This window comes from Ruditapes philippinarum, unplaced genomic scaffold (assembly GCF_026571515.1).
Source record: "Ruditapes philippinarum isolate M1 unplaced genomic scaffold, ASM2657151v2 ctg442_1_1_1_1, whole genome shotgun sequence".
Lineage (NCBI taxonomy): Eukaryota > Metazoa > Mollusca > Bivalvia > Venerida > Veneridae > Ruditapes > Ruditapes philippinarum.
The window spans coordinates 133,095-153,229 of record NW_026851541.1 but is presented as its reverse complement, the minus strand read 5'-3'; the positions used below and the strand labels follow the sequence as shown (position 1 = coordinate 153,229).

Here is a 20,135-nt window from a genome sequence, read left to right as displayed (position 1 = left end):
CTTATATTTGTTTTCATGACTTCATATTGCTGTACATGTATTATAACAAGGACAAGCCTATAAGTTATTAGCCAGTGTTAAGGAATTTATTAATTAATCAGATGTCACCTTTATTTGAGCAGTGTCACGACAAAACCAACATAATGGGTTTGCGACCAGCATGGATCTAGACCAGCCTGCACATCCGCGCAGTCTGATCAGGATCCAAGCTGTTCGCTATCAGTTTCTCTACTTGTAACAGGGTTTGTAAGCGAACAGCATGGATCCTGATCAGACTGCGCGGATGCGCAGGCTGGTCTGGATCCATGCTGGTCGCAAACCCATTATGTTGGTTTTGTCATGGCACGGCTCATTTATTATGACAACTACATGCATTACTTGGGTATTTTGTAGCCATGTGTTATGAAAGACTAGTTGGTCTATTAAGTGCTTGTCCATCTCTAAATTTGAGGAGAAAAGTAAAGTACATCTGAGGTTCCTTCAAACAGTTTTATGTTAGGGGGTGGGGGGTCTTTTTAAATATAGACATTATCAGGAGTGCAATCCTTGGAAATACATGTAATAGAAAGAGCATCGAAACACGAGGCTATCTGATTTGTACGAGAAGCATAGCCCCCTAGTATAAATCTGATTGCCGAGTGTTTTGATGTTCTTTCTCTTTTGTATCATAGTCAAAAATAAAAGCATGTTTCCTGATGTCACAATATGAAACCCCAGAAAAAAAGTAACCAATGAACGAGCATCTGAATATGATATTTCTGTCGCTATCCCTTTCTCGTCACACTATGTAAACCCCAGACAAATGAACCAATCAATGGGCATGCTCTGGAGTGCAGGTAACTAATACCTGCACTCCAGTTAAGGCACTGTGCATGTATATATATACGATTTAACTCCGACACATTTTCAACAGAAAGGTCTCCAAACTATGATACAAGTACATTGTTACTAACCTGGCACTCCAGGAACATTTTGGATACTCTGGTTAAACCACAAGATAACTTGTTTTTTTCCCTATCAAGAAGGGACATATAACCAGGCACCAACAACCCTTCTCAGGGGTACCTTGCCTTATCATCGGTGGTTTCTAATCTCCAGCTAGCTTACAGAACGTCAAAGGTTCTACTTGGGTGCCTTTTCATGCCCAGAGGGACACCAGAGGTCTTCAGGCCCCAGTAAAGCTTGAAAGTCGCCATATGACCTACACTGTGTTGTGTGGGGTTACTGTATGTTAAGTTGTTATTTGACCGCTGTACAATGAGCTTCTTTCAGCTCAAAATCGACATCTTTGGCTAAAATACTTTGTGGAAATTGCACTGAGGTAAATTATCACCACTTGGTGCTTCAAAATTAAACCTTTAAAGGGCATGACTGTTGAAATGTTTGGGGTCTGTTCTCAACAGCAAATGTTGCTTTTTGTGCCTTAATGGGCAGATGACCCTCATTAACCAAAGACTACCTCAACTGAGCTGAATGAGTGTACTCCTGATCTAATTACTTGAAACTGGATGCCTCTCAATTCTCAACATAGTGCAATACATCATTATATAAAAATAACAAAACTCAAAATATAATGTTTTTGGTCATGTTTTATTTTTTCATCATTTATTATAAATTACTTTATATACAATTTAGTTTGTGTGATGATGTACAACAGTTTTACTACACAGATTCGTACTTCCAATCACCCAATAAACCACAAATACACCTGTTACCTAAGCTCCGCCTCCTGTTTCTCTCACTATTTCAAGCTCCACCCGATTATCATAAGCTCCTCCTCACAGGCACCAATGCAATCTCACAATTACCTTCCTCCCAAAGTTGCAGTAGTGACTTAATATTATTACAATTCTTATTTTACGAACATTATTCATGTTAAAGAATGAAATTTTCATGAAAAAAATTATTAAAGGATTACAGGAAACTTCAAATAGACTTCTGATGCATGTCACTATATTATTCTACAAAATGTAATTATGCCAAAATATTATGCTAAGATGAAAACAATTTGATGAATTAAATATGCCATTTTCTTTGTCTGGCTAATCCATTCGAGTATTTTATGCAGTGAAAATTGTAATGGCTAAAATGAAATTGATCTACGGCAATAGTAATCTCTACGAAGACTTGATGGTGTTTAAATTAATAGCGGTTGATATTCAATTAAACAATATTTTAATAACAAATTTAATTTTTATTATGTTTATTTTGAACATTAAAATTGTGATGTTAATGCAGATTTATTGATGTTATCCTTTTACTAGCGCCGCCTACAAACATACATCAACTAGCACCCTCTACAAACATACGACAACTAGCGCCCCCTACAACAAACACACAGACATACATTCCTATATAATACAAATCTAAAATATCACATTTGTCAGTTTAATCCTGTACATATAATCAAAGTTATCAAACATAATATAAAATATCAAGGGTTCATCATAATACAGTCAGTGAAGTTATGGCCGAGTTTTGATGTACACTCGATATTTTATCATAAAGTCTCACAGAATGATATATGATCACACATATTGTTTGTATAACACATTGTCAAAATATGCATAAATATTCTTGAATAAGGAATGACATTGTCTTGAATTATCTCCTCTATTTTTATTTCTTTTAAATCTGGATAAGACCAACTATAGGTAAGAATTTTCAGCCAAATAAATAATTTTAACATGTGTTGTTAGACATGTATACACTATGTCATATGTCAACACTATGTGTGATCAAACATCATTTATACATATAACACAAAATAATCACACTTTTAAAAACACAGTATATGTGTGATGTGGTGAATGAATATGTTGGGTTGCTATGGTAGCAAGCTAGCTCATTTAAATAAATGCTGGGATATAACGCAACTCGACAAGAAACTACCGTCTTAATAATCAGTTTTAAGTTGGGGTTCAATTGACAGTCAATCATTTGGTAAGAACATTGTTCAAATTATATAATCAATTCCATTATTATAAAGATTACATCAATAAATTTTTAAAACATCATGTTATGGTCATTTTAAGTACAAAAGAACTGTAAGAATCTACCACCAGTTGACTTATCTTTCTCTTTTTTATGCTGTTTACTTATTATAGACAAAACAAATACCCTTTCACAATGATCAACAAGTAAAACAGGAGGCGCATGTGTGTAATTGGATGAAAAGTTAGCATGGCAATGACCTCTACTTGCCTTTTACTGTTGTATTAAATCGCAGACAGGTGATATTTCACTCCTTACCCTGCCAGAACCTAACAGGATTAGCCTTTGCCGCCATTATAGAGCCAGGCCAACCGGCACATATATGAAGTCTGACCTGGTTCTTATACTAACTGCAGCTCAATTTTTAGAACTTATTTACTTAATATATGAATGTTAAGTAACATATAAATAAACAGTTCTATTTGCACACTGTTACCATAGCAACCCAACATTTAAATATGAACATATAATACTGAATATCAGGTTTACATAATATAACTACAATGTAAGCTTTTATATAGTCTCAAATGTTCTGAGTATTCTTAATCATGAGTTTTTTTCTTCTTATTTTTTAAAAATTACAAAATTCAATTTCATTATTTCAAAAATTAATTAAACAAATTAACAATTTGTAATGTTAATCAAAACAAAATTGCATACTTCATAAAAATATGAGATCAAAAATGCCCTTAAAAAAACAAACAAATCATTTCAATTTGTAATTCATTGTGTGGGTATATTATATTAAGTTGTAATTAAAACCACTGAAACTTTTCATATAATAAAATCATTTCTTGATGTGTTTTTGTAAATAATTTTTTTTCTTTTGTTCAAATGCTTTATTCCTTAAACATCATAGTTACGATAAATATTTGTGACTTTTTACATTGAAAATAGATTTTTATTGTATTTTTTACTGAAAAAAAAAATATTCTAAAAGATTGCATTCAATAATAAAGATATTTAATACTTTTTTTTAAATAAGAAAGCTTACAAATCATAGGAAAATCTACATGTCTTTTGTTACTATGAAAACATGAGAACTAAAACAATGTACAAATACAACAATATATAATTTAATATATATAACAGAAACGTTAATTCTCGTTTTAGCACATAATAAACTACTCAGCAAATACCCAGGTTGCTTTACACAACTTTACCCTTTAAATCTCGTTACACCTACTCACTCAGATTTCTATACCTGGCTACTTTAATATGACAAGTTATTTTGATAACTTTAGCTTTGTGTATTTTTTAAAATAATTTTTGCTAAGAAGATTTTGATCTTTTAACTTGTAGAAGAAAATCTCAAATTGATTTAAGTAAATTATAGTCATTCTGAAAAACATATTAAAGTAGTCAAAAGTATATAAATCAGATGAGTAGTGTAACATAAGTAGTTCACACAAAATACAAAGAAAAATTAAAAAATAATGTTCCTTAACTCTTACAACAGAGGCAAAAGGTCAAGTCTAACTTAAGAAAAAGACATTCTGCTATTTTTTTTTTAATGTGGTATAATAAAGTAGATAAGGCACTGGTAGAGCCTGGCCAGCCTGCACGTCCATGCTGTATAACAAGCCTGTCAACTGTTGCCCCGAGTATTTTGATACTGAATTTATTACTTTTGATTGATAATGAACAGCAATTGAACAGCCTCTCAAGGTCAAGGCCAGATTAATTGTATAAATACACTGATAGAAATATTAAATACTAAAAACTGTCAAAAATATCAAAGATTTTTTTTTTTTTACATCCAAAGTGACAGCATAGAATGATACTGTCTAAAATAAGGGACACCTCTGCATTCTTCTCAATCCCAACAACTGCCACACCAAGAATATACACTAGAAATGTTTACCCGTTTCTTCAAGTTTAAAAGCAAAACTGTCAGAATGTCTTTTTCTTAAGATAAAACATCCCATAAGAAAATAAGGATTTCTAAAAAACAGGTGTACATAGACCTCAAAATACTGAAAACATGATTTTTATACCATATATGGAAATCTACAAATCATCAAGAATTCTGCCATTTTTTTACCACTAATTAATTAACTTGTAATATAAATCTGTATGTTATTAGCTGTTACACAAAATCATTAACTATAATATTTTACATATCTGCATTTTTACACATACGTAAGATTTTATTTTTTATTTTCTTACATTATGAACTATGAATTTAACTGGCCACAAAATATTCTACGATACAAAATCTATACTGATTTTTTACCAAGTGAGATTCAATTTAAAGCTGCCTTTACATTCATGAGTATTTTTTTTCCTTAAATAAACTTTCAATTAATCTATTGTTATAAACAATATTAGTGATTAAACAATATATTTGTAACCTAAAATAATGGAGATTTGATTTTCATTTTATATCTAATATATCTTTGGTATTGACCATACAAATACTAATTAAATGAAAAATTTTGTCAGACTAAAGGAAGAAATCAAAATGACTATGTATACCCAAAGTTACAGAAAGCTTATGAAATATCTATTGTGATGGGCAGCCATCAAGAAGTGAACTTTTCTAACCAACATAAAATTATAACTGACTTGAAGGATGATAAAATGGAATAAGTTTGCTAGATTATTGAAAATGTACACCGTTAAAATGAAAGTCAGTGAAAGAATTTTGATAAATTTAACTCTTGATGACGCTTTTATTGTTCAATCTATGGCTAATTTGACGCCCCTCGAAGCCTTTGATTCTCCTTCACAATGTGAACACGCTATTATTACATTAATTCCTCTCCTTCCAAAGAAAGTTGTTCTTTTTGTGTCGACACAAAAATGCATTATTTGGTATTATACATTATCACATGAATAAGCACCAATCAAATTGCTGCAGTCCAGTTTCTGCTGAATAAACACTTGATGCAAAAAAAAAATGCATTTTTAAATCTAGTTTATTTAAAAAAAAAATTCCTGAGGGATTTGCAAACTTAAATGCACAACTCCATTGCATAAATCCATCAAGAAGTCTGCCATTCTTGAAAAGAAAAAAAAAATTCTCGTTAGAATCTCAGGTTAATTAAAATATTGCAGATTGCGTAATTATAAATGTTCGTAGAGCCAAGGTCATACGACATTAGTACACGGAACTAACACTTGACTTTCAGAGTTTGTCTTCACGGTAACAGTATTATCAGTTAACTGACCAGATTCTTGCGATGATGATATCGCTTTATTACTCTCTGACAACTCCATCGTGCCGTCTGCAACGAAACAAAAAAAGTGATATAACATAAATGATTATACAAAAACAGTTTTATTTCATTTAAAGGACATTTAATAAGATAGCCATCTACACAATTTAAAAATAGAAATGATCTTAATAGATTTTGTTGTAAAAACATATAGCAATAGTTTAAGATTGTCCAAAGAAATTATACAACAAAATCATTCTTACATTACAATTAAAAGAGTAATGTTCCATGTGTTACAATTATAGTAAAATATATTTCAGGCACATATTTTCCAGTTATTATGAAGCTTTAATAAGAAAGACTTTTATCATGGTAATAAATTATACTATATCTACATGTACATCTAGATGTATGTGCAATATTTTAATTGAATGTAAGTATTAATTATGTTTTTATATTACACCCATAAATAATGCCAGACTCTTACCGTTACTGCTTAAATCCGTGTTAGTTGCTTGATCTTTAGTAGTTTGTTCTTTACACTGTGCTCGCCGTCGTCGTTTCCGATGACGACCACTATTATATACACCACCCGTATCATCATAAGATAAAGAACTGTCACAAGGATCACATGACCCATGGTCACATGACCTATTTGATAAAGAGCGTCTATCTAGCGCATCACTATTATGACCAATTGGCACATTTTTACATATGGGCGACGGGGGATTCGCCATAGATTCCCCACTGCCTAAAGTCTCCCCATCCCCAACACTAGGGGTATTATGGTGGTTTAAATGCTGCAAAGAATTCTGCAGACTTTTTGATTGGTTAATATTATTGCAATTATTGTCACTTGTCCGATGATGGGAAGGGAGGGTCCCATTTGGATGAAAACTTGAGGACTGAAATAAAAGAAAGAAATAATTATCAAAACATGTAGATTAAAAGAAACATTTTATGCACAGATATATAATGCATTAAAAAATTCCTATCAAAAAGAAAGAAAAACACAATTTGACATCTTACCTTAAACTGCATAGAGCATTACACTAAATTTTACACCCAAATCTTAAAAATTGTGTCATATGCAAAATAAAAGGTTTTTTATATTCAAAAACATAGATGAAAAATAGAAATATCTATATTCTGATTTCAATAATAAATTTTAAAAAGCAAATTTTCATAACTACATCTTTACCATCCTGTCTATAAATTGAAGTGTTCATTAAACAACAAACAGCATGTAAAAAATATTGACAGAAGAAATATTTTACTCACAGAATAATGAGTGGATCCATCTGAGGAATTCAGGGGCTGTAACTCTGACAATGGATTCACATTAATGTTCATATTATGATAATTACGAGGTATATGTCCATTTGCTATCGTCCCATTAATGCCGTTCATTGTTATACCACCATTCAATATTTTCTTGCGTAAACTATCTGCATATATTCTCTGAGAAGGGTCTGTGAACTTGTTACGTACAGCATCATTCATTGCATCTGAAATATATTTAATAGAACTATAGATTTAAAAATATTTACAAAACTAAATTTGCATACATGTAATGGGTCTGTCTTGCTGTGATTCTGGAAATGCCAATTATTATATAAAGGAAGATAACTATCAAATTACTAAAACTACGCAGCCATCTGCATTGGGTCTGGATTATAAGATTCCACATAAATGTAGGCTGTCCTTGCCCTTTGCTGATGTCATAGGCAAATAAATTTTCCCTGGGAGCAGTCAGAAAATGAAACGTCTTTTGAATATTTCAGACAGAAAGCAAGACGACAGGAAGCTGGATAAAGGCAAACATATTTTTTTATATCACTGCCTCTCAAGTAGAGTGGGCATAATTACAATTGAATCTTTTCTAGTTTAACATTATCAACACATTTGAAATTTTACATGTCCGAACCTTTTCTCTATAATAATATACTAGTAGTTTAACATTTGCAATACATTTGAAATTTTAAATGTGCCTTTTATCTACTGGCATGCGAGCAGTTCCCGTACAAAAATCGTAGTTACTTAAACATTACTTTTTATTACGCTCACTCACCAAAATTTGAATGTTACACATCAATATTCGGCTCGTCACACAAATCATGGAAATTCCATCATGTTCTAAACATAGAATAACCCTTAGTTATGAGGCCTCATATGGGGTACCGAAATTATCCATTATTTTGTATGAAGAGAAGTAGTTCCCGTACATAAAATTTAACACATTATAATTATACAATTTTATTATATCAGACCTATTTTTCATTTATAATTGTTGAACAGACCATTTTCTAAGAGATAAATAGATGTAATTCAGGAAATAGAAAGTAGACTAAATGCGTGTATCTATTACCCACTAATGTTACCCCCAATGCATTCACATGCGATGGCATGCTTGTATGCATGATATTTTACGCATCAAAGCCATAAAATTATTTTATATAGTAATATTGGTCAAAATTCTAAAAATTAAACAAGTTTTCATCACATTGCCTTCTTATCTGTAAACAGGCGGTATTAGTGGAAAACCCTTTAACATGCCTCACGTGTAAGTATGTTTGCGCATGCGCGCAAGGACGGAATCCCCCAGATAAAACAAGGTCACGTTTTGACAACGCACAGGTGAAAGTGATTTAAAATGAGACTTTTCATACATACTGCCAAACTGACACTTAGATTTTGTCTCGTTTATGTATCTGCTTGATTTGAAATGAATTTTTGAAGAATGCATGTAAAAATCAAGCGTTTAAATGAAAAATACGGGTACTGCTTCTGTACGGGAACTGCTCGCATGCCAGTATAGTAATGTACATATAGTAAAAACAATATTTACCAAGCTGTCTCCTTTGTTGTCGCTGTTTCCACCAGCACATGAACATAAACACGATCAACAACAACATCATCACACCCAGTACAATACCCAGAATCATGTACAACATTTCACTACTTGTCTGGTTCCCAGTACGACGTGTCTGGTTGTCCCCGTCATCGTCGTTCTCCTTAGGATCGTTACTGACAGGTGTAACTACAGGAGGATTGTCTGTAGATACTCCAGGTTTTATATGTGGTAACTGTGGATTGTCATACGGTCCACCCGTACCTGAATCATGAAAGAAAATAAACAATCTTAAACCTTTAACGAACAAAAAATTTCCGAATGGACTCGTCCAATATTCATTATCAACTTTGGGATTATCAGTATGAAATTTAGAAAGCTAACAGTGTAGGGCATGGTCAGGTTACATCGATTCTCAGACAATTATGACCAAAACTTTGCAGTTTCAGCTTCACATTGTAAGGATATAAGATATAGAATCATGATATTTTCTTGCAAATTTTGTATGTTAAATAAGAAAACATAATTCATTTACTCCATTTTTTTTATTTCTATATCATGGGCTACTTATTTATTTGGTTAAAACTGGATCTCCTCATATGCCCCTTAAATTATTTTATGCAAGAAAAGATAGTTGAATAAAATCACTATTTATAGAAGAGAAAGAAATATCATTTAAGAAAAAGGTGTTTTGTAAATGTATAGACAGTAAACGAAACTATAGTAAACCAATACCTTTTGTTCTTTCAACAACTTCATTGCTGTACGGACTATCTCCTACACCATTAAATGACTGCATTCTAATGAGGTATTCTGTGCCGGGAAACAGGTTGGTTAGTAGATGTGATCTAACGCTGGGCTCCAGTAGAGTGACATTCTGGAATGGGTCTTTCTCTGCATGGTATGGCTTGTAGTAAATATAGAAACCCTCGATCGGTGTCAAGGTCACAACATTGTGCTGTAATATAATAAACACACACTTTGATTATCAGTGTCAATCAAACTGTATGTAAATAAATAATTTAAACCAATTAAAGCATAACATTATCAATGTACAACCCTTATCCTGCTGAATTAGGCAAGTGTTTACCGTAATTCATTTAACAGCTCTATAATACAGCCTGGACAAACTTCAAGGCAGTGCAGACCAGCCTGTCTCTATACTGGTGATAAGTCTTCAAAGTGCAAGGTAAGCTATAACTCGTTAACAAACATATAAATCATTACCTATGGAATATCATATTAGCAACATTTGAACTCTGAAGTGCAATATTTTCCCGAGAAAATATGCAAATAAGACAAAGATTTTTCTTATTGTTTTAAAACAAATCATAAACAGAGGTCAACATATTTGACTTTGAAATACTTCTGGTAAAAATTTGTCCTTTTAAATAAGGTATGTCATATTTAACCTGTCTGAATTGTTGAATTATGCCCATTACCTCCATGCCCATGCAAAGTACATGGATAAAGAAACTAAAGCATGCTTTCATATTTCCCTTACCTGCCAGTGTACATTTAGACCGTGATTTTCTTTATAGTCTATTGGAATAACTTGTACAATATTTGGTGCCTTGTTAGGGGGTTTCGCTTCTGGGACAGGATCAACATTCATCTCAAACTTATCAGAATTCTCGCCAATTTCATTGTCATCATTTGTATATACAGCAGCTATTCGGAACTTGTACGTAGATCCTAAACAAGTAGATACAAAATGGTATATAACTGATTTTTGTACTTAAAAGAAGAGTTCACCCTCCCATTCAAGACATAATTGGTGATGCTAATTAATGAATAAAGACTGACTTCAAATGATTAATTAAGAATATCTTTATCAATGATGAAATGTTGCTCGAAAATTTTAATTACATTTCACATGTATATAAGAAGGCTATAGCTACAAAATATACTATGGTCTAAACAGGAAATATTTTTTTAATTAGTCTTTTTTTTTTAATCAGACATATTAAGTAACACATCAAAGTATATAAAAGTAATCTTTAAAACATATGAAGTAATGCCTACACCCCATATAACATAACATTACATTAAAAGCCCACCCAAAAAAGATTATTAATTTGTAATCAGTAAGATCTAACTTAAATGACTTACTTGGTTTTAAACCTCTCACTTCAAATGTCCGTACTTGGCTGTCAATTTTGATGTCATCTGTTACCCAGCTGCCTTTCTTTGGAGCCACTTTCTTATATTGTACTCTGAAGAACGTTATTGGCAACCCGTCATTTTCCGGTACTGTCCAGTTTAACATGACAGACGTGTCAGACAACTGGTTCACTTCTGGTTTGCTTGGCGGTACAAGTTTCACTAAAGTAAACAATAAATACATTTTCTGTACAAGATTTTTAACTGTAGAACTGTTATTACTGACACTAAACAAGAGAAATAAGTTCAAAGCACTTAATTTCCCAACATAACTCATACAACCTAGTATGGGCTTGAGTACAAAAGAAATTGTAATGCCATTCGTATTCATCAGTTACTGAGTTTTCATGTTTCATACAGAAAATAATTGAAATGTAGTTTAATTTACAAACATATCTTAAATTAAGACAATATCACACCTACTGTTGTGTGCTTTTATATGAATATTATATGTGACAAAGTTCTATGTGTTAAAACAATACTATACCTGGTTCTAAATTTCTAGCTTTATTTCTATGTCGCTGTTTCTTCTTTCTACTTCTTCTTCGTTTAGATTTCCGTTTTGAATCTTTTCTTCGTTTGGACTCCCGACCTGCAGGAGTCTCTTTTTTGTTGGAGAGTTCTTCACTTGACGGTACCTTAGTAACATTCTGATCGGACAATGTAAGCGAACCTGTAATGGTCAATGTATAACCATGATTTTTATAATTTAAGTCACTTAAATCAAAGAATTTTAAGAAAACTGAACCATTGTCAATAACGGTATTAAGAAAGATATAAAATTTACATTTTTGAAAAAATTTCATGAATTTTATTTTCAAAATATAACCAAGAACGATCTTTTACTTTTCACATCAAAACTTATCACATGTAGTTTGAATACGTACCTGAATCCCTCTTTGTGACATCTACATTAACTATCATAGAAGAATGGCTGATACCAACACTGTTTTCTGCGAAACATTGGTACAAGCCTTGATGACTTGCCTCCGCATTACGTATAAACAAACGAGATTCTGTAAAACATTAAAATAGTAATGTTTAATCAAACGAGATTCTGTAAAAATTAAAATAGTAATGTTTAATCAAAGGAGATTCTTTAAAATTATAATAGTAACATATAAACAAACAAGATTCTGTAAACATTGAAGTAGTAACGTATAAACAAATGAGATACTGTAAACATTAAAATAGTAACATATAATTAGTAACATATAATTATACGAGATTCTGTTAACAATTAAATTAGCAACATATAAGCAAAAATAGCACCTCAATTCACGAGTCAAAATTGTTCGAGAACATGGGTATAGATCTTTAGATCATCATCAAGTTCAGATCAAATCATTGTATCGGTATAAATTATATACAAGAAACATGGCAATGCCATGAAACCAGGTTTTCAATTATCACCATTGTAGATAAATATGTTGTATTTGAAATACAAATACAAGCAACAAACAATGTAACTATGTGCAATGTAAAACATGAATAATGTAGGAGGAATTGCCACTGAAGAAGTGTTCACTATAATATTATGTATAAGGAAAAAAACAAAGGGCCATAATTAGGTCAAAAACTATCCAATCACAAAACCCCGACAATATGTGCCAGGGTGCTTGATGACAAAGCTTCTGTGAAAGTTTGAACAAAATCCGTTGAGAAATGTAGGACGAGTTCAGCACAGAAGAATTTGTTCACTATAATTATATTGATAATTCTGTATAATGAAAAACAAGTTACAAAGTAGACATGAAATAATATATCATATCTTTTATAAATTACCTCCAAAGATGATATGACCTTTGACTGCCAAATCAAGTTAAAATCATGTAAACAGGATTTTCAATGTTAATGTCACTGTGACCTTGACCTTGGAGCAAGCCATGCGGAACATGCGTTCTGCACGTCATCTTGATGTGGTAAACATTTGTCTGAAGTTTCATCAAAATTCTTCAAAGGGTTGAAGACTTACAGAGCGGACAGGATTTTCAATGTTAATGTCACTGTGACCTTGACCTTGGAGCCAGCCATGCGGAACATGCGTTCTGCACGTCATCTTGATGTGGTAAACATTTGTCTGAAGTTTCATCAAAATTCTTCAAAGGGTTGAAGAGTTACAGAGCGGACACAATTTCGTTTGACGCCTGCTGTAAACAGGATTTTCAATGTTAATGTCACTGTGACCTTGACCTTGGAGCCAGCCATGCGGAACATGCGTTCTGCACGTCATCTTGATGTGGTAAACATTTGTCTGAAGTTTCATCAAAATTCTTCAAAGGGTTGAAGAGTTACAGAGCGGACAGGATTTTCAATGTTAATGTCACTGTGACCTTGACCTTGGAGCCAGCCATGCGGAACATGCGTTCTGCACGTCATCTTGATGTGGTAAACATTTGTCTGAAGTTTCATCAAAATTCTTCAAAGGGTTGAAGAGTTACAGAGCGGACACAATTTCGTTTGACGCCTGCTGTAAACAGGATTTTCAATGTTAATGTCACTGTGACCTTGACCTTGGAGCCAGCCATGCGGAACATGCGTTCTGCACGTCATCTTGATGTGGTAAACATTTGTCTGAAGTTTCATCAAAATTCTTCAAAGGGTTGAAGAGTTACAGAGCGGACAGGATTTTCAATGTTAATGTCACTGTGACCTTGACCTTGGAGCCAGCCATGCGGAACATGCGTTCTGCACGTCATCTTGATGTGGTAAACATTTGTCTGAAGTTTCATCAAAATTCTTCAAAGGGTTGAAGAGTTACAGAGCGGACACAATTTCGTTTGACGCCCGCCCGCCCATCCGCCCATCCGCCCAGCCGCCCATCCGCCCATCCGCCCATCCGCCCGCCATACCCCAATCTAATAACCAGGATTTTCAAAATTGAAAACCTGGTTAAAAATGAAGTGTGCAGTGTTATTGTGGAGTGTACATTTATATTGACTTCATAACAAATTGATTCTTAAATGGCTTATCATTTATGAACTGGGGTTCACCTTAAACATAAAATATTCAGATCGGTACCGATTCAGATATTAAGAAAATCATTATATAGTGCTTTTCTGCACCATTCATCAATGAAACATCTGGAGAAATTGACTGGCACTAAACCCCTCCCAAAAAAATTTTTGATGCCACATGTATTATAACCTTGAATTTTCATTACAAACATGGCTTATCTGGTTGTTAAAATGTTCTTAAGGTAGTCTGTCACATCTTTGTGACATCAGTGTCAAAAAAATTCCGATATCATTTACATATTCTGCATTTAGAAACTGAACGTAACAAATGAATATCAATTAAACTATTTAAAACTTCAATTAAAACTTGTACCATATGCACCTGATATTACAACTAGTATCACATTGATTAATAAATAATTAAATGCATATTAACATGTTATATGAGAATATATTACCTTCATTAAATGCCTTGAGAAGGTTACCATCGTGGTACCAGGTAATTTGTGGGCGTGGTTTACCTCGTACGATACACATCAACTCTATCAGACCTCCCAGACTTACGTTGATCACTGGGTTTACACTCTGTATGATCGGACGCTCTGAAATAATATACTTCAAATTAAGAATCAATTCAAGGTATCTATTTACTAAGCAGTCTCTTTAAAACAATCCTCAGTTCAGCTGATTTTGCTACATTTGAATTGACAATAGCATAAGAAAGATAACAAGAGCTGGTGGAAGGACAGCATGTTTGATTATTCTCTGTTCTTGAAAGTAAAACATGCCTAAATAAAGTAGAATTTTCTAAGTTCAAAAAGGCAATATTCAAAAAGGGCAATATTCTGTCAAAATCCATAATAGAGTTATGGGCCTTGGACAGTGACCTCCTATTATGATCTCAAATAAGTGTTAAGTTTCAACCCATTTTCTTTGGTAGTTTTGAAGATACACACTTGCAATCAAAACTTAACAAAAGTGTGTGTGACACCAATACTGATGCCCCAGTTAGTACAATAGCCCTCCCTAGTCTTGAAAAGTTGAGCTAAAAACACTGAAAAATCTGGTAAACAGAAATGCTGCAAGTGAATTTTTCAACTTAATTGCCTTTTGCTACGTAATTATACAGGTACACTAATTTGTTCATATTTAGCATTTAAGTTATACAATGTATTAATATCTTCTTTGAAATCTTCAGTTTTTGAGAAGTTATTATTTAAAGGTTCTGTGAAAGAGGAAACAGGCAACATAATCTGATTTAATGAAATGTTAAAGTAAGGACATACCTAATACTTCAAGTACCATTGCTTTAAGACCATCTAACATCAGAGAATTAATGCCATTATTTGCTTTACAAAGATATGTTCCCTCATCTTCTAGTGTCACCTTGTCCAAATACAAGTTACCTGCAATAATAATTACACATAAAGTTTGTATTACTATGCCGTATGGGTATGTTTGTGTTTTTTCTTCATAACTTCATATAGAAATTTCCACCTTATCTCTCAGGCAGCATTTATGGAACATGTGAAGCATGTGGTGTCTATACAAGTACTGTCCTGTATTTCAGCAAATATCGACCTTTCTATCCATATAAACCACGTGAAAAAAGGGACAGAGCTTTTGTCCTAAATCCAGTAGACAAAGTTACTGTTAGGCCACTTCTCCATATAAGACTAACTGCTGTTTAATTTTCATTATTACCATATAATGATAGGAATATAAATATATCATCAAGGAGAAGAATTTGGTTGTTTACCCTCCATATGGCAGTTAGCCACATTGAATTCACCAGAGCACAGTTCCTGCAGTTTACCAGTAGTTGTTTCCTTCACTTTCCCAAGGAACTGATAACTTCTGTACATGCAAGAGCAGAGGTACAGTGCAACTGACTGTAGGATTTCATTATCAATCACAATGTAAGTGACCTGCACTGTATGGGAATTGGACCCTGGTCACCCAATTCACAGTCCCAAGATCTTCCTATTTAACTAACTGGATGGTTACTGGACTGGGGTTTTAACATCAAAATAGATAAATACTTGAAGCAACTTATTACGAAAATGAAGGAAAGTACTATTACCATGCAGCAGACGGTATCTCCCCTCAGAGAGGGAGCCACCATATTTCTCCCAGGAGATCACTGGTTGTGGATTACCAACAGCCGAACATTCTAGAACCACGTTTTCACCAAGCAACGCTTGTAACTTTGTTGATGTCATTATTACTGCAGGATCATATCTAGGAACTGAAAATATATAGACAAAGATAAAACAGAATGCTTATGAGGAGGTGTATAAAATTTTAACTTATGTGTGTAACAAAAGAAGAGCAACCTTTTGCAATGAGGGACTATCAATGTACTGTATAGATATAAGTATATACAATCAATTTATATTTGTAATTTGCAAGTTTGAACTACAACAAAGAATGCAGTTCATAGTATAAATACTTCCCCCTTCTTAGTTTTTGTAATATGATTTTTTTTTATCCCATTAAGATTGTGATGGTTCATTTTAAAGTGACAGCACTAAAACTTAAAAAATTCCAATGTGTATAGTAATATTTGAGCTAGTTATTCAACAGTTGCGTTCATGCACTAACTATACTGTAACTTTAATTTTAACAAATTGACATATTCTTTAATGTCCATGGTTTAAGAAATATTGCTGTCAAGTTTGAATGAGGCCATCAGGGTTATAATTAGAGGGTTATCTTTGACAATTTTTGCACCAACCAGTCATTACCAACGTAAATTACAGGCCAAGACTGGAGTATGTCCCCATTCATTTAATTTCTCTATCTTTTATATCATTGTAACATGCAAAAAAACATTTTCAATGTAATTGAAGAGCAGTAATGTGCGCTTTTTTTACAAGGCCGTACATAGAATATAATTTGTTTTGAGGGATTTCTGCCGTAATTTTTTAATCACACTTCAGTTTAAGTATTGTAAAATAAAAAAAAATTTAAAACAGTTTTTACTTCTTTATTAAAAAAAAAATGAAATCTAATCTCACTTTTGTTTAAGAAGCTTTTAAAAACATGTTCTATAGTTCCATAATAAAGTTTTTTCTTGTGATTATTTTAGATAACGATGTATCAAGTAAAATAATCATATCAAGAAATTAAAAACAACAACAAAAAACCCCCACAAAATTCATTGTTCAGCCTGTTTTGTATTTTATGACTTGATTCTAACGATTTTATGACTGGTGAACATGTGCACGTTGTCAAGAATGATGATAAACGTATTTGCGGCGATTATATATGAAACCTTTTTTAACAGCACGTAAAACATTTATTATTGGTGTTACTTTCCAAATACCTAGTGAGAACACTTTAATACTGATAGTCATAAATTTAAAAACCTTAATAAATGTCATAATATCCTACTTTTTCTAAAAAAAAAAAAAAATAATAATAATTTCATTAGAAATTTTTTTTTTCTTATTTGTGAAAAAAAAATCGTTTGCTAGGTCAGAGATGAATAACTGTTTTCTTTAAAAGATTTTACAGGTGTGAATTATAAGATGTGATCATTTTACTGTAGTATTCAGGAAAGGTGAGATGTATGAAAAGATTGTAAGAAAACACCCAAATATAACACAAACTACTGACAAAAACACAGATTGTGTTGCAGGTCATGTGACAAGATATGAAAACATGTCACCAAAATAATGAGAAATTTTGAAGGCACAGTCATGACACAACATATTACGCTTTTTATGCAAAGAAAATGGCAGGCTTCCCCCCTCCCCCTTCTCCCATCAATTCTTTTATGATAAAACTGCAGATATATATTAATATATTCACATTAGGCAATAAGTTAATTTATCAGAATGCAAAACTTCATGATTTAAAAATAATCTACATTTTAGAACATATTCTCCTCTGTCAACTTCAACCCCCTCCCTACCAACCAAAGACACCTTCAAACAGCAAAACACATGAACATTTAAAATGTCATCTGTTGATGCAAGTTAGTAAATAGGAAAAATTTGTCTGTCCCCTCGCTACCATGGTAATGTTGGGGATATGGGTGGGTTTTTTAATGAGGAGAAATTTTAATACTTTCTAACAGCTCCTGCACTGTTGGACTTTTGCTGGATGTTTGATTTATTTTGTTTGCTTGTTTGGGTTTAAACAGCACACTGAGGGGGCACTGACACTTACTGGTCATACCCACGCGAACTTTTTGTGTATTTGAGTTTATTTATACTCGCCACCGATTGCCCATATGGGCGAGTCCTCCAGAAGAGTGTTAGTCATTTTATATTTTGGAGGATAGTGCAAGATACAGATACAGAAAGATGCCCCAATTCCAGAAGCTTCTCCTGGTTCTTTAACGTGCCAAGTGTTTAAGCACTCATACACGGGACCTCGATTTAAAGTCTCATCCGAAAGACTGATTAGTAATTTTAGTTGGCCAGCCCGGGAATCGAACCCACAATGTCGAGATTACAAGTCTCGCGCTCTAACCGACTGAGCTATGCAGGCTGGCATACCACGCAAACAATGTTTGATAATCCAAATATCTGAGTCCCTGTTATTCCCCCAGGGTAGACATGCACAAATGACTGGTGTATTATTGTAGGTATATATGTTTTGAGTGCATGTCAGCCACCAAAACTTTTATTTCAAATCAGATGTTACATCCCTCAATATCATTCGTGAAAAATATTCTCATTTTTCTGACATCATACTATCAAATTTTTTATAACAGAAATTGACTTCAAAATAGAAATCATGTCTATCAACCTTTTTTTTTCCCTTCTAAATTTAACAAAGGTTATAATTGGCTAAAATATTTTACTATAAATCATTTCCACTGGTAGAGTTTGTAAACACCAACTATATATTCTTTCTTTTCATGGGCCATTTAACATGTAAGTTGAAGGGGAGAGAAGAAATTGGACATGATGTCCTTTGTAGAAGCATGTATAATGTCACATGATGATTGATGGATCTGATAAGGCTTTCTAGAAACCCTTTCTTATCTTACAACAACAAAGAAACCTTCAACAATAAGCAGGGATACCCCATTTCAAAACTGAGTTTCACTCTATTTAACAAAGGTTTCAATAGTGCTAGAACAATACTCTATACTAAAGACACAATGTTTGATTTACAATAAAGACATCTTTTTTTTTTAAAGAAAAATTTGTTCATTGTAAACTTTCTCCAACATTTCTTTTTTTCATTTAGAAGTTTTGAGTAGGGCAGTAGTAACACTTATCCCCCCTGATTTCATGTAACATACATGACCTATTTTGAATTTGAAACTGTCTTAAGGGTAAAGGGATTTCATTATTAAAATATATTAAAATATTTAAATAGCATGCAGAGATAATGAGCCAGGAGATTTGTTGTCAAGCTTCTTTACTGAGCATTGACTTCCTAGTTAAGTCACACTAATGCTAAAAGAGGAAAATAGAAAAGTACATCGGCAAAGTTTGCTAAATACTTGTTTAATCCAGATAAAAATTTCCTTCAAGTTTTTTATAACAGTTTTCACCTGTAATGGCCCCCCTCGTCAATCAGCATCAATATCAGTGTAAATTTCATGGTTACATTTTTCTGACAGTATAAATATACCAAGTTAACAGGCCTTCCTCTTATCTCAATATACAAGCATTTCACAAGATCTTGATTAAATGCTATTTTTTTTCCTCCCTACATGAAGAGTATAGGATGTCACCAGGAGATTGCTGTCTGTTTTATACTGCAGTATCTACATCATAATAACAGTGATTGTTTACTCTGATAAGATATGTTTGAAGAAAAAAAAGCATCCTTAATCTGTTTAGTATATTGTAAGAGTTGCTTCCCTTGCACTACTTGGGTAATTTGCAGTTTTAGCTCTGGACACATGGGATGTTATAACTTGGTGACAGTGCAGTTTTTCAAATTTTCAAGGGGATTAGAAGTTTAATAATGTAGAGGTTTGAATTTTTTTTAAAGTGAACTATACAGTGTCTGAATGGCAAATTATTAACTGTACAAAAT

General features: G+C 32.9%; 1 protein-coding gene and 1 non-coding gene across 6 annotated transcripts in view; both read right to left on the bottom strand.

The window, feature by feature from the left end:
- Positions 1 to 5,675: 5,675 nt before the first annotated feature.
- LOC132741581 (brother of CDO-like) overlaps positions 5,676 to 20,135 on the bottom strand; it is a 108,348-nt gene continuing 93,888 nt past the window's right edge. For all 5 annotated transcript variants that reach the window (XM_060729819.1, XM_060729970.1, XM_060729890.1 and 2 more), the window contains 12 exons: positions 16,210 to 16,374; positions 15,413 to 15,532; positions 14,585 to 14,728; positions 12,057 to 12,185; positions 11,657 to 11,842; positions 11,119 to 11,331; positions 10,511 to 10,701; positions 9,742 to 9,964; positions 9,004 to 9,270; positions 7,437 to 7,663; positions 6,643 to 7,060; positions 5,676 to 6,224 (listed from right to left, as the gene is read on the bottom strand). In XM_060729819.1, the coding sequence (XP_060585802.1) occupies positions 6,088 to 6,224; positions 6,643 to 7,060; positions 7,437 to 7,663; positions 9,004 to 9,270; positions 9,742 to 9,964; positions 10,511 to 10,701; positions 11,119 to 11,331; positions 11,657 to 11,842; positions 12,057 to 12,185; positions 14,585 to 14,728; positions 15,413 to 15,532; positions 16,210 to 16,374 (2,420 nt within the window). In that variant the 3' untranslated portion in view covers positions 5,676 to 6,087. The remainder of the gene's footprint in view (positions 6,225 to 6,642; positions 7,061 to 7,436; positions 7,664 to 9,003; positions 9,271 to 9,741; positions 9,965 to 10,510; positions 10,702 to 11,118; positions 11,332 to 11,656; positions 11,843 to 12,056; positions 12,186 to 14,584; positions 14,729 to 15,412; positions 15,533 to 16,209; positions 16,375 to 20,135) is intronic.
- Positions 18,553 to 18,627, bottom strand: Trnat-ugu (transfer RNA threonine (anticodon UGU)). Its single transcript has one exon. It is a non-coding gene; the product is annotated as a tRNA-Thr (tRNA).